At 43.3% G+C, this 14,712-nt stretch overlaps 1 protein-coding gene and 1 pseudogene across 5 annotated transcripts in view; one reads left to right on the top strand and one right to left on the bottom strand.

Moving 5' to 3' along the window:
* Positions 1-4,713: 4,713 nt before the first annotated feature.
* LOC101684110 lies at positions 4,714-5,281 on the top strand (annotated as a pseudogene).
* A 3,760-nt stretch (positions 5,282-9,041) lies between these two features.
* The window catches only part of PIGG (phosphatidylinositol glycan anchor biosynthesis class G), a 45,763-nt gene continuing 40,092 nt past the window's right edge, over positions 9,042-14,712 (bottom strand). For 2 of the 5 annotated variants that reach the window (XM_004772364.3, XM_004772368.3), the window contains exons 12-14: positions 14,047-14,210; positions 13,568-13,666; positions 9,042-9,338 (exon numbers count right to left, since the gene is read on the bottom strand). In XM_004772364.3, the coding sequence (XP_004772421.2) occupies positions 9,125-9,338; positions 13,568-13,666; positions 14,047-14,210 (477 nt within the window). In that variant the 3' untranslated portion in view covers positions 9,042-9,124. Of the gene's footprint in view, positions 9,339-13,512; positions 13,667-14,046; positions 14,211-14,712 lie in introns of those variants that run through there. The other 3 variants (XM_045072446.1, XM_004772365.3, XM_045072640.1) reach the window with 3 other exon arrangements.

Below are 14,712 nucleotides of genomic sequence, written 5' to 3'. Positions count from 1 at the left end.
GACATGGGCTCTGTGGGTCTCTGTAAGTCAATACTGGAGATCCCCCCTTGCTCCTCTTAGGTCCCTGCATGTAGCTATACACCGTGTCCCAATATCTTCATGGGCAGGAAGTGGGGCTGAATTCTTAAGTGACACTGGCCAGTCACAGATGTTTATAGCAGCTTTATTCATAATTGCCCAAACTTGGAAGCAACCAAGAGCTCTTTCAATAGGTTACTGGATAAATAAACTGTGGTACTTCCAGACCATGGAACATTAATCTGTACTAAAAAGAAATGAGCTAGGGGCATCTGGATTGCTCTGTCAGTTAAGCACCTGACTCTTGATTTCAGCTCAGGTCATGATCTCAGGGTTGTGAGATGGAAATCTACACTGGGCTCTGCTCTGGGCATGGCATCTGCTTAAGATTCTCTCTCTTCCGGGCACCTGGGTGGCTCAGTGGGTTAGGCCGCTGCCTTCGGCTCAGGTCATGATCTCAGGGTCCTGGGATCGAGTTCCGCATCGGGCACTCTGCTCAGCAGGGAGCCTGCTTCCTCCTCTCTCTCTCTCTGCCTGCCTCTATGCCTACTTGTGATCTCTCTCTGTCAAATAAATAAATAAAATCTTCAAAAAAAAAAGATTCTCTCTCTTCCTCTCCATCTGCCTCTCCCCATTCCTGTCTCTCAAAAATGAATGAATGAATGAGTGAATGAATGAATGAATGAATAAGACAAACCAAGACAGTGCCAGGCAAACAGATGTGCAGTCATTTTATCCTCCTGGTACATAGATCATCTTTGTTAAAACAAAACAAAACAAAACAAAACAAAACAAAACAGAAAACAAACAAAAAACAAAAAACAAAAACAACCCAAAACAAGCTAAACCATGAGAAGATACGGAGAAACTAAATGCATATTGCTAAGTGCAAGAAGCCAGTCTGTCTAAAAAGGCTTCATACAGGGTGCTTGGGTGACTCAGTTGGTTAAGTGTCTGCCTTTGGCTCAGGTCAGTACCCCAGGGTCCTGGAATTGAGCCCCACATTGGGCTCCAAACAGGGACCCTACTTCTCCCTCTCTCTCTGCCCCTCCCCTCTGTTTCTGCTCTCTCTCTCAAATAGGCAAATGAAATCTTAAAAAAAAAAAAAAAGGTTACATAGATACTGTATGATTCCAACTGTATGACATTATGGAAAAGAAAAATCTATGGGGACAATAAAAAGATCGGTGGTTTCCAAGGGTTCAAGGGAAGGAGGGATGAATCTGTGGAGCGGAGGGTATTTTTTAGGGCAGTAAAATTATTCTATATAATAATATAATGATATATACATGTCATTATACATTGCTCAGAACTAATAAAATATTCAAGACTAAGAGTGAACCTTAACGTAAACTGTAGACTTTGGCTAATACTAATGTATCACCATTGGCTCACCAATTTTATCAAGTGTACCTCACTAATGCAAGATGTTAATAAAAGAAACTGTGTGTGGGGGGACTGTAATATGAGAACTCCCTGTACTTCCCAATGAATTTTTCTGTATCTCTAAAACTATCCTTAACGATAATTTCAGTCATTTTTTTTGAATAAAAGACAATAGGAAAATAAAACATAATGCTAACAAGTATTAATCTAAAGAAGACAAGAAAGAAACATATGAAAACAGTGACAAAAAGTGAAACAAACAGAGAAGTCACAGGTCTAAATCCAGCACTACAAATAATTGCATTAAATGTAAATGGGACTAAATATTCCAACTAAAAGGCAGAGACTGTTAGAGTGGATAAAAGAACAGGACCTAAGTTTTGAGTTTACAAGAGCCTTTAATACACTTAAAATACAGACATAGTTGGTTGAAATAGAAAGGCTGGAGAAGTTATATACCAATACTAATCAAAAGAAAGTTGAAGTGGCAGTATTGATATCAGATAAAACAGATTTTAAGATAAAGAGTATTACCAGCGATGAAGAAGTAGATTTCATACTGACATAAAATAAATGTATCAGGAAGACATAACATATATCAATGTACATGTGTCTAATAATAGGTTTTAAAAATATTTTTAAAAATTTTATTATTAAAGTATAGTCTACATACAATGTTATATTAGCTTCAGATGTACAACATAGTGATTCAACACTTTTATGCATTATGCAATGCTCACCACAATAAGTGTAGTCACCATCTGTCACCAGGCAATGTTATTATAAATATATTATTGTTATTATTATATGTATTTTTTTATTTGACAGAGATCACAAGCAGGCAGAGAGAGAGAGGAGGAAGCAGGCTCCCTGATGAGCAGAGAGCCTGATGTGGGGCTCGATCCCAGAACCCTGTGATCATGACTTGAGCCGAAAGCAGAGGCCCTAACCCACTGAGCCACCCAGGTGCCACTATTATAATATTATTGACTATACTCCCTATGCTGTACTTTTCATCCTTTTGACTTATTTATTTTATAACTGGAAATTTGTACTCTTAATCTCCTTTCCCTATTTGGCCTGTTCCTATACACCCCACCCTGGCAACCAGTTTGTTCTTTGTGTTTATGGGTCTGTTTCTGTTTTTGTTGTTGTTTTGTTTTTTAGATTCCACATGTAAGTGAAGTCATATGGAATCTAAAAAACAAAACAATAACAAACAGAATTTCATTTTTTTATGTCTGAGTAATATTCTAATGCATATATATACCACATCTTCTTTATCCATTCACCTACCAATGGACATTTAGGTTGATTCCATGTATTGGCTATTACAAATAATGCTGCAATAAACATAGGGATGCATATAACTTTTTGGATTAGTTTCTTGTTTCTTTGGGTAAATTCCCAGGAATGGAATTACTGGATTGTGTGGTATTTCTGTTTTTAATTTTTTGAGGAAACTCCATATTTTCCATAGTGGTTGCTTCAGTTATTAATTCCAGCAATAGTACATGAGAGTTCTCTTTTCTCCACATCCTCACCAGCACTTTCTATTTCTTTTTTATTTTAACCATTCCGACTGGTGTAAGGTGACTTATTGTGGTTTTCATTTGCATTTCCCTGTGATTAGCAATGTTGAGCATCTTTTCATGTATCTGTTGGCCATCCATATTTCTGCTTTGCAAAAATGTCTGCTCATTTAAAATTCTTTTTTGGGGGAGCACTTGTGTGACACGGTGGGTTAGGTGTCCAACTCTTGGTTTTGGTTCTGGTTGTTATCTCAGGGTTGTGAGATTGAGCCATGACAGGATCTGAACTCTCTTCCCACCTCCCCTGCAACCCCCCAAACTCTCTTTCAAATTACAAATCTTTTTTTTTTTTTTAAAGATTTTATTTATTTATTTGACAGATGGAGATCACAAGTACGCAGAGAAGCAAGCAAAGAGAGAGGAGGAAGCAGGCTCTCTGCTGAACCCGCCCATTGCGGGTCTCGATCCCAGGACCCTCAGATCATGTCTTGGGCTAAAGGCAGAGGCTTTAACCCACTGAGCCACCCAGGCGCTCCCCAAATAACAAATCTTTAAAAAATAATAAAATAGAATCTTTTTTTGGTATTGCGTTGTAGGAGTACTTTATATATATTTTGGATACTAATCCCTTAGCAGATATATCATTTACAAATATCTTCTCCCATTCAGTAGCTTGCCTTTTTGTTTGTTGTTGGTTTCCTTCACTGTACAAAAGCTTTTTAGTTTGGTACAGTCTTCATAGTTTATTTTTTATTTTATTTTATTTTTGCCTGAGAAGACAGCCACAGAAATTATGCTACTGCTGGTAAAGAAATTACTGCCTATGTTCTTCTCTGGGAGTTTTATGGTTTTAGGTCTCACATTTAGGTTTTTAATCCATTTTGGGTTTATTTTTGTGTATTGTGTAAGGAAGAGGTCCTGCTTCATTCTTCTGTATGTCACTGGTTTTCCCAACACCATCTATTGAAGAGACAACAGATGTCTTTTTACCGTTGTATATTCTTGCCTCCTTTGTGATAGATTAATTGACCATATAAACTTGAATTTGGGGTGCCTGGGTGGCTCAGTGGGTTAAAGCCTCTGCCTTTGGCTCAGGTCAGGATCCCAGGGTCCCAGGACCGAGCCCCACATCGGGCTCTCTGCTCGGCAGGGAGCCTGCTTCCTCCTTTCTCTCTGCCTGCCTCTCTGCCTACTTGTGATCGCTGTCAAATAAATAAATAAATCTTTTTTTTTTTTGAAGATTTTATTTATTTATTTGACAGAGAGAGATCACAAGTAGGCAGAGAGGCAGGCAGAGAGACAGAGGAGGAAGCAGACTCCCCGCTGAGCAGAGAGCACGATGCGGGACTTGATCCCAGGATCCTGAGATCCTGACCTGAGCCAAAGGCAGCGGCTTAACCCACTGAGCCACCCAGGCACCCTAAATAAATAAATCTTAAAAAAAAAAAAAAAACCACACCTTGAATTGTTTCTGGCCTATCCTATTCCATTGGTCTACAGGCCTATTTCTGTGCCAGTACCATACTCTTTTAATTATAGCTTCACAATATATCTGGAAATCTGGGATTGAGATACCTCCAGCTTTTTTTTTTTAACTTTAATTTTTCAGTGTTCCAAGATTCATTGTTTATGCATCACACCTAGTGGTCCATGCAATACATGCCCTCCTTAATACCAATCACCAAGCTTACCCAACCTCCCACACCCCTCCCTTAAAATTGCTTTGGTTAGGCCAAGTCTTGGATGAGTTTGGCTGTCAATCCCAACCCAGTCCAGAATGGCTACTCTGATCCTTGTTAATAAGGAAGGTGGAGAACCAGGCACCTGTGGCTCCCAAGGACAGGCTGAAGCCAGGGTCTAGGACTCCAGCCAAAGCTTTAGATGGGAGATCTCACGTTTCAGTACCAGGTGTAGGCAAAATGTTTGATGCTCAAGCAGCCTTAGCTAGAGTTGACACAAAGTCTTTGGGAACTGTCAACAGAGCCACAGAAAATTCAGTAAAGACTAATGGGCCTCACAGTCAGAAGCGGCCAACCTTTTCTGCCTAAAAGGTGACTGAGAAGACTGTCAAAGCAAAAAGCTCCATTCTTGCCTAGGATGACACCTTTCCAGAAATAGAAAAATTATTTCCCTTCAATCCTTTAGATTTTGAGAGTTTTGACCTGCCTGAAGAGCACCAGATTGCACACCTACCCTTGATTGGAGTGCCTCTCATGATCCTTGATGAGGAGAGGGAACTTGAAAAGCTGTTAAAACTGGGGCCCCCTTTACCTCTGATGTCCTCTCCACCCTGGGAGTCTAATCTGTTGCAGTCTTCCAAGCATTCTGTGGACCTTGGATGTTGAATTGCCACCTGTTTGCTATGCCTTACATATTTAAATTTCTTAGCACTTAGTAGCTTGTATGTTTTGTATTAATAAAGCAGCTCTCTCAAAGACAAAAGAAATGCTTTGGCTATTCAAGTCAAGGTCTTTTCTGGTCCTATACAAATCTGAGGAATATTTGTTCTAGTTTTGTGAAAAACACAATTGGTATGTTGTTAGGAATTGCACTAAATCTGTAGAATTGCGGGGGGAGTGGAATATGGACATTTTTAACAATATTACTTTCATTCATGAGCATAGTATAGCTTTCCATTTGTTTGTGTTGTCTTTATCAATGTCTTATAGTTCTTAGAATAGTGGTTTTTCACCTCCCTAGTTAAATTTACTTGTAGGTATTTCATTTTATTTTGGTGCGATTGGAATCAGATTTGTTTTCTTAATTTAGCTTTTTGCTACTTATTGTTAGTGTATAGAAATGCAAAATACATGAAGCAAAAACTAACAGATTTAGAAGAGAAACACATAAATTCACAATTATAGTTGGAAATTTTAGCTATCTTCTTGGCAATTGAAAGAATAAGTAGAAAACGAACCAGTAAGAATGTAGAAGGTCTAGTTGACAAGTACTTTGGCCTAATAGCTATAGGACATCATATCAAACAATTGCTGAATCCTTTTTTTTGACCATTGCACATGGACTGTTCATCAAGACAAGCCAATTGCTAGGCCATAAAAGTGAAGCAGGAAATATTTCAAACTGAATGATAATAAAAAATGCAGCATATGAAAATTTATAAATATAGTGAAAATAAAAAAGGTAAATTTATAGCTTTAAATGCTTATATTGGAGAGGAAAAATGACTTAAAATGATTTTAAGTTTCTATTTTATTTTATTTTATTTTATAGGATTATCCTTGGTCCCAGGGACTGTCCTTCTTCTTCTTCTTCTTCTTTTTTTTTTTAAGATTTTATTTATTTATTTATTTGACAGATAGATCACAAGTAGGCAGAGAGGCAGGCAGAGAGAGGAAGGGAAGCAGGCTCCCCTCTGAGCAGAGAGCCTGATGCTGGGCTTAATCCCAGGACCCTGGGTTCATGACCTGAGCCGAAGGCAGAGGCTTTAACCCACTGAGCCACCAAGGCACCCCTGTTTCTATTTTAAAAAGCTAGGGAAAAAGACACCAATTAATAACCATATTAACTATTCGGTGGCCAGGAACGAGTTTTAAGCATTTTACTCCCTAACGTGATAGCGTGGTACTTACATGTAGACGTTTTGCTATGTGTAGCTTTACTTTAGGGAACTGGCTGGGTCCTTTGTTATGACATGAATTGTAGTCTCATGGTTTTCTATTTAAAATAATGGAAAATAGATCCCCAGTTAGTGTTTTAGCATGAAACAACGGATTTTCAGAATGGATCATTAAGTTGGAGATGTCCTATAACTAGAAAAAACAATTTTAGAAAGTGATAAAAAATCTTAAATATTTGTAAATACTAGATATCTGTACATTAAGAAACACTCTCCCATCAAAATGACAAGAAATAATGGTGTTGAGGATGTGGAGAAAGGTAACACTTGTGCACTGTTGGTGGGAATGTAAATCGGTGTAGCCACTGTGGAGATGATATGGAGGTTCCTTAGAAAGTTAAAAATAGAACCGCCATCTGATACAGTAATTGCACTTCCGGGTATTTACCTGAGGAAACAAAAACAGTAACTCAAAAAGATGTCTGCATCTCTGCATTCATAGCAGCATTATTTATAATAGCCAAGATGTGAAGACAAGCTCAGTGTCCACTGACGGATGAATGGATAAAGAAAACACGACATAGATACACACACACACACACACACACACACACTCACTCAGACACGAAAAAGAAGAAAATCTTGCCAATTGTGACAACACAGATGGATCCTGAGGGGATTCTGCTAAGTGAAGTAAGTCAGACAGAGAAAGACAAATACTGTATGATCTCACATATATGTGGAATCTAAACAACAAAAAACTAAGCTCGTTGATACAGAAAACTGACTGGTGGTCATCAGAGGCAGGGTGGAGAGTGGGTGAAATGGGTGATGGGGGTCAAAAGATATAAACTTCCAGTTAGAAACAAAGTCCTGGGAATATAACTTGCAGCATGGTGGTGATTGTTCAAGATGCTGTACTATATATCTGAAAGAAAGTAGGTCTTAAAAGTCCTTATCACAAGAAAAAATGGTAACTCTGTGGTGAGAGGTGTTAACTAGATTGGTCATGGTGACCATTTTGCATACAAATATCAAATCATTGTGTAAGTTAAAGCTGTAAGCTAGAGAGTTTTGGAAAACTTGCATCTGCCTCTGTGAGTGTCCAACGCTGGAAGACTTTTCTGAGGAGACTGCTGGCAATAATGACTGATTTCTGGCGTGAATACTGTATGGTGTCAACGTCTACACAGGTGTTGTTTCCACATGATCCTACAGAATCCTATCGGGGCAACAGACCCACTCAGGAAGCAACACAGACAGTGAACTTTAATAGAGCAGAACACAAAGTACACTGACACAGTTTCAGAGTCCACACTGCAACTATTATTTTCCTTTTTAAAATAACTTTTATTTTCAAGTAGTTTAAATCTCATAAGAAAAAATCATACAGAAAGATCCATGTACGGTTCACCCAGCTCCCTGCAATGGCATGTTAACACGGACAGAGAACCTGTCAACCAGGCAGTCCTGTTACCTCAGGTGCAGACCTCAATGGGGCTTTACCTGTTTTGCCGGCACTTGCTTTTCCTCCAATTAACCATTAAGGAACCAGTGTCTGTCAAGTTTTAGAGTAGTGTCAAAAAGAACATCTACAGTGACTACAAAAAGGATTTAAAAATATTCCTCCCTTTCATCAGGGAGGTAGACAAACCATAAGAGACTCTTAATCATAGGAAACAAACTGAGGGCTGCTGGAGGGGAGGTGGGAGAGTAATGGGGTAACTGGGTGATGGGCATTAAGGAGGGCATGTGATGTAATGAGCATTGGGTATTATATTCCACTGATGAGTCACTGAGCTCTACCTCTGAAACTAATAATATACTGTTAATTAAATTTAAATAAAAAAAGACATTCCTCTCTTTCCCAACTATGTATCTGTGTGACTACTTCAATCAAACACACACATGACCACAGACAGAATGCAAACTCTAACCCAGTCTAACGGAATAACTTAATCTTCAACTAAGACACTAAAGAGATGTGCAAAAAGGTAAAACACCACCACTCTCCACAGTAGATATTCTTGGCTTGGAAAAGTTATTTTCCTTAAAAATATTCTATGTTAAGATGGAATGAGTTTGTATCTTTATACTTTCAATGAATAGGTTTTGAAATGTCTTAATGTTGAAAGATGTAACACACACTAATGCTCCTTGAGACCTCCAGTGGTTTCTAGAGTTATTAAGGGGTCTGGGCTCTGTGAATAAACCCCGGCAGCAGGTAAGCCTCCTCCCAGAGTTCCCAGGCTCTTGGAAGTCCACAAACACCATAATAAACCCGAGACCTTTTTATTCACCAATTAAAACACACACATTTGAGTGAAATCTTAACTTATTGAGAGGAAATTAAAAGTTCAGAACTTTATGGAGTGATTGTCAACAGGGGAATATGATTCATATTCCAACTAAATGATTTTAAAAGTGACCCTTTAAACCGTTATTTAATCTATATTCAAGTACATCAGAGAAAGAAACTGAAACTATTCAACAACTTTGTAGAATTCACAATTTTCTTTAGAACGTTCTTGTGTTTAGGCAGATCTTTATTTCATTACCCAAATGCATGAAGTGAATAGTAGACTTTAAAAACATATTGTTTTTGCAGTGGCTAAGACTTTGTGTTGGTTTGATCCATGGCCGTGAAGAACACACAGATGGCAGCTGTGATGAGGACGTGCATTCCCTCATAAAGAAGTTTTGGAGAAAACACACTCCATATAAACAAATGGTGACGCAGGGATGTCACCAAAATGATATATGCGGAGACTGGAAAAGAACAGGTCAGTGCGTAGCAGAAGCAAGCGTGACTCAGTGCAGAACCACTGTTAATACAAAGGGAATGTGTATTAGTATATGGCTTTTTTGCATCACATAAGGTATGAACACATACGTAATCAGTATTTTTATTGTGAAAATGGCCGTGGTAACTCTTATTCCTGGTATACCCCCTGCCCAATCTGGTCAGTCTGGTGGGCCCATCCAAGGGAACAACAGCTGCAGGTGGTGGCCTTGTCACTTTCTAGTGACTCAACCTGCAAAATATTTGTGAAAAGTGTATCCCCCAATTTTGCAATAGTTATGTTTAAGAATTGTGTGCATGTACTACTGTAAAATACATCACAAACGCTATGAAACATGATGAAATGAAAATCACACAGGATGAGAAACATGTTTTGAGCTCTGCTTTGTGCTGCTCAGTGAGGCATCTGGTGGGTCTGGTCTGGGGACACTGGCCTGAGAGGGCATGCTAAGCAAATTAAGAGCAAAGAAGAGCATTCTCAAACATGTGCACACCCTCAAAGCATACGTCTGTCCTCCCTTTCTTGTCAAACCATCACACAATCATTACAGAAATCTAATGTATTCTTGAAGGCAACTTCCTGAGACTGCTTCTTCTAAAATGAGAGTTCCATCACACACTCACAACACCTCACAGATCCTCAGAGGCCAGGATTTCCAGGCTCTTGTTAAAGCCCAGTTCCAGGTCTGACATCTCCCGCAAACACCACGATGACTACAGGTGGCCTTTCTGGGGCTGGTAAATGCCGCACATCACCACTGCCCTCCCCTTCCTGAAATATGACCCCCATTACACACACAGCCACTCTCACTGTGTAGGACTCTCATCACCACGGCCATGCACAGGGATAGGGATGTGGGATTACTGGAGTCCCAGGTGGGGAGCAGATGGTCTTTATGCTCTAGGGGACCTCGGGGGGGCACCATGATCACACTGGGAAGGGTCTGGGCACGAAGGGTGAACAATGAGGAGTTCTGTGTAGGGGGAGCAAAGACCTTGAGGCGGAGAAGCGAGTGTGTACAAGTGTGCCTTTATGTGTGTGCACGTATGTGCTCTGCAAAGGAGTTCCTAGGCCTAGCGACTCAGCGCCACTACCTGTGCCACTCAGATCACCTCGGCAGGCTCAATGTCTGACAAAAGATGCCAACAGCCACTCGGGCCAAAGGATGCCTGGCCCCTCACGCTCACAGCTCTTGCCCTCCGCTGTGCCCTCACCAAACCTGACGGGCTCCCCATCTTGGGCCTTGGTGCCAATCCTTTCTTCCTGTTGGGTTCTCTAGCTGTTGCCTCGACCCCTGGCAGGGGACAGTCTGTTTGCTTCTACTTGCCACCATCCTGTGGCCTCATCCCTGTGCATGTACTCCTCCTCCCTCCCTTGATTGGTTGTGATTACTTTTACCCATATGCTCTTCTTTGGGAGGCCCTCCTGACCAAAACCAGCAGACTCAGGGGCTCAGCCATTCTGACCTCATCTCTATGACATGCTCAGGAGATGACTGACTCATCTTTCTGCTACTGCTGCCAGACCATGAACTCCTCGGGGGAACCCTTGCGCCTGCACCTTGGGTCCTACTCAAGATCCAGTCCCTTAGGCAGAGATCTCAAGGGAGCTGGGCCCTGTGGCATTACTTCATTAACTCCTTCGAGGGCCACTGCACCAACACCTGCTGAGGGAAACTCTTGGGAAAAGCTTCATGAAGGAAGCTTGCGGCTCATGGCCCTGCTACCCTCTCCTGGGAAGTGCCATGGAGTCTGTGCTCAGATAAGAGCCTACTGACCGGACAGTGAGGGTGATGGGGCTCCCAGGAACCTGCCCCTCCTGGCATTTCAATGTCACACAAAGCAAACACTGACTTATTCAGAAGACTCTGCCTTCTTCCTGCCATAGCAACACCCAGTAGGGTCACCATTCACAGAATTTCAGCAAAGAACCATGTGCACCTAAGGGTAATAGGTGAAGGCCTTGCAGCCTGGCTCATCACGGCTGTCCACCAGGCTCCAGACCAGAAGCCAGTTCCTGAAGCCAAGCATCACGGACCACCCAAGACCCAATTTTTGAGCCATGAGAAATATTTTTTTCCTACCATTTTAATCTGGCTCTAGTTTTCTTTTTTTTTTTTTAAAGAGAATCTTTTTTTTTTTTTTTAAAGATTTTATTTATTTATTTGACAGAGAGAGATCACAAGTAGGCAGAGAGGCAGGCAGAGAGAGAGAGAGGAGGAAGCAGGCTCCTTGCTGAGCAGAGAGCCCGATGCGGGACTCGATCCCAGGACCCTGAGATCATGACCTGAGCCGAAGGCAGCGGCTTAACCCACTGAGCCACCCAGGTGCCCTCTGGCTCTAGTTTTCTTGACTTTGAATCACTCCCACCCCAAAACCAATGGGTAAATTTTGATGTTTTAAGCTTTTAAAAAAGGAAAAGGAAAACCCTTTACTAAAATAAAAGAAACATTCCTTAATTAGGGAAAATATCATATAATACTCCTAGGCCAATTAAAATGCTTTCAGCTTACTTATAAAAAATGCTTTGTCTTTTTGTCTCCCCAGTATAAACAGATGAAAATGCAAGAAAGTCAAACTGTGATTTCAGCGCCAAGGAAGCTGTCCTTCATAGAAGACCAGACTCTCACTGTCTGGCCCTCCTCCGGAGCCACATGCACTGTGGCAGATAAGTTCTCCTAGGCCAACTCGTGGCCCCCTATGTCCCCCACACATGATGGTACTGACAAGGATTGAGGCCTCCCAACCTGACCTAATCCTAGGCACAGAGACATCAAGGAGCCTGCTAGGGAGAGAACCAATGGCTCTGTGGGTTCAAAGACAGAATGAAAGCCTGAACACCCCTCTGCTCGGCCAGCAGCACCTTGGCTTGCAAGTGCTGACCACCAGCCCCGCAGTGCCTCTAAGAGGACTCTATTATGGATGATCCCAAAGTGTGTATACGAGGAAGACACGGTGGCTTGTAGGCATCTTCCTTGTCCTCAGGAAAACCAGCTGGAGGAAACAGAGTCCCACGTTTGGAAAAACTGTGGCAATTTAGAGGGGAGGCTAGAAGGTCTCTAGAACAGGAAGCCTGCTCTCCACAGCTGAAGCTGTTACTAGCTTTCTTGCTCTAAACTTTGACTTGAGAGTGTCACCCTACTCACACCTACACTCCCTTTCACCCCATATGTAACTGGGCAACGGCAAGAGATGGTGGCTTGTGGACAGGAACTTCAGGGCAGAAGTCAAGGGTCACCATGGTTTGGGTCCCAGGAGCCAGTCTGGGGCGAGAATGAGAGGAATCCCATGAAGTATGTGGGGACCCCCAAGTGCTATCCTGAGAGGTGGGGCCTGAACATGTTCCTGGAGCTTCAAACATGGGGTTAACAGTCACCACAACAAGGGCTGCATTTTTTAAAAGGGCTGCATTTTTAATAGGGGGCAGAGAAGTGGGGGTTAAAGGGGTAATAGGAACAGGAGCCTTCACTTCCCCTAGGTGATACCCCTGGGGAAGACAGGAGACAGTGGGACATTAGGCAGGAACAGTGTCCTCCTGGGGTCTCCCTAACTGGCTGTGATCTACATGTCCTGCGGCCCACTCAGCACAAAGATGGCCCGGCTCCTGAGCAAGATGCTGGCATCTGGGTGTGCAGTGGTGGTGGGGCATGCCTGTGGGTTGACTGTGTAGCTTAAGAAATGCACAGGGGCAGGCGCCTGGGTAGCTTAGTGGGTTGGGCCACTGCCTTCGGCTCAGGTCATGATCTCAGGGTCCTGGGATCGAGTCCCATATCGGGCTCTCTGCTCGGCAGGGAGACTGCTTCCCTTCCTCTCTCTCTGCCTGCCTCTATGCCTACTTGTGATCTCTCTCTCTCTGTTAAATAAATAAATAAATAAATCTTAAAAAAAAAAAAAAAAGAAAAGAAATGCACAGGGGCTTCTGGGAGGGGGGCACTGGGGAAGACAGACACGGCATGGCTGCTCATGCTACCTGCAGCACCCGTGGGACTCCTCGTGTAGGCCCCACAACCCCGGAGGCAATACCATCTCCCCATTTTACAAAGGAAAGTGCAGAAACAGCCCACATACCACTCAGGCCACACTCTGCCAGGATGGACCCAGGCACTGAAGTTATCATGGTGCCCAAACACCACCAAGTCCCCGCCTTAGGAAACCCCCTTCTGGGAGGGCCAATGCATAAACAAATAATAAAGCACCAAGGAGCATGATGGGCAGGAGGGTGGGGTGGGCTGTCCCATCGGTCTGCGGTACCATGTGGAGCCTGAGGGGGCCTCTTGGGACAGGACAGGGCATGGCCACCGAGTGAGAAGCCCTTCAGGCCTGTGCAGGCTCCTCTTTGCAGCAGGGCCCCTGGAGGTGAGAACGAGCATATTTTATCTTCATGCCCCAAATGGAAGACCCCTCCCTGCCCACACCACTCAACCAGGCCACCAGCAAGCAGAGAAGCCGAGAAGGGATTTTCCTTCCTGTGCCCCAGGAAATCACATGCTGGTGTGACCTGGAAGAGAGCAGCTGAAGCTGGATACTCCCATAGCCTCCCAGCCATCCTGACACAGGGTGGCCACAGACCTGCTCTTGCACTAGCCTCTGACCCACATGCTGTGGAGAGAAAACTGATGAAGGCCATTAGGCCCTTGGGGTTGAGAACCCCGTATGTGGAATAAAGTTCTCTCTTCAAACTGTCAACCTGCCATCAGATTTTGTGCTGAAAGACAAAGGAGGAACTTCACCTGCGGGTTTCTGAGCTCAGGAAGCTCACTAAGTGGCTGGCCCATAGCACAGGCCCTGCGAACGTGGCAAATGCGGTCAGGAACGCAGCTGGGACCTCCATGTAGGTGTCCAGGCCCACGAAGCCTGCTGAGACGTCCACTGTGGCTATGTTGTTGGAGTTTCCCTGGAACACAAGGAGAAACAGCACTGACACGGCCACCAGCAACCACAAAAAGCTTCGTGCGGTCATGGCGATATGGACACACAGGAGCCCCAGCCTCTGCCCTCTCCTGTCCTACCTCGCTCCAGGTCAGGAGGAGCAAGTGAAATGTATTCTACCTTTAAGAAACTCAAAAAATGTAAGTCTGCTGATGCACTATGGCAAATTCCAAACTCTTTTCAGCTCTATCTACCTGAGATAGACACGCTGACCTCCCTGCGTAAGGACCTGTCTGAGGGCTGTACCTGGCTGGCTCTGGGGGGCAAAGTGGCCAAGGAGAGGCTGAGGGCGGTGTTGCCATATGGCCTCTGCAACAGGTAGACACGGCTGGTAGGCAGGACAGGGCATGCTAGTCACTGGGAGGGCTTGGCCACTAGGTGTCTAGCTGACGTGTGAGACCCGAGACCTTGCTGAGTCACAGCCCAGCCCTGGGTTAGGGGTGGGGTAGTGGGGTGGGGGATGTACA

Source organism: Mustela putorius, unplaced genomic scaffold (genome assembly GCF_011764305.1).
Source record: "Mustela putorius furo isolate JIRA1106 unplaced genomic scaffold, ASM1176430v1.1 tig00000083_pilon_pilon_pilon, whole genome shotgun sequence".
Lineage (NCBI taxonomy): Eukaryota > Metazoa > Chordata > Mammalia > Carnivora > Mustelidae > Mustela > Mustela putorius.
This window is presented reverse-complemented; position numbering and strand designations above follow the sequence as displayed.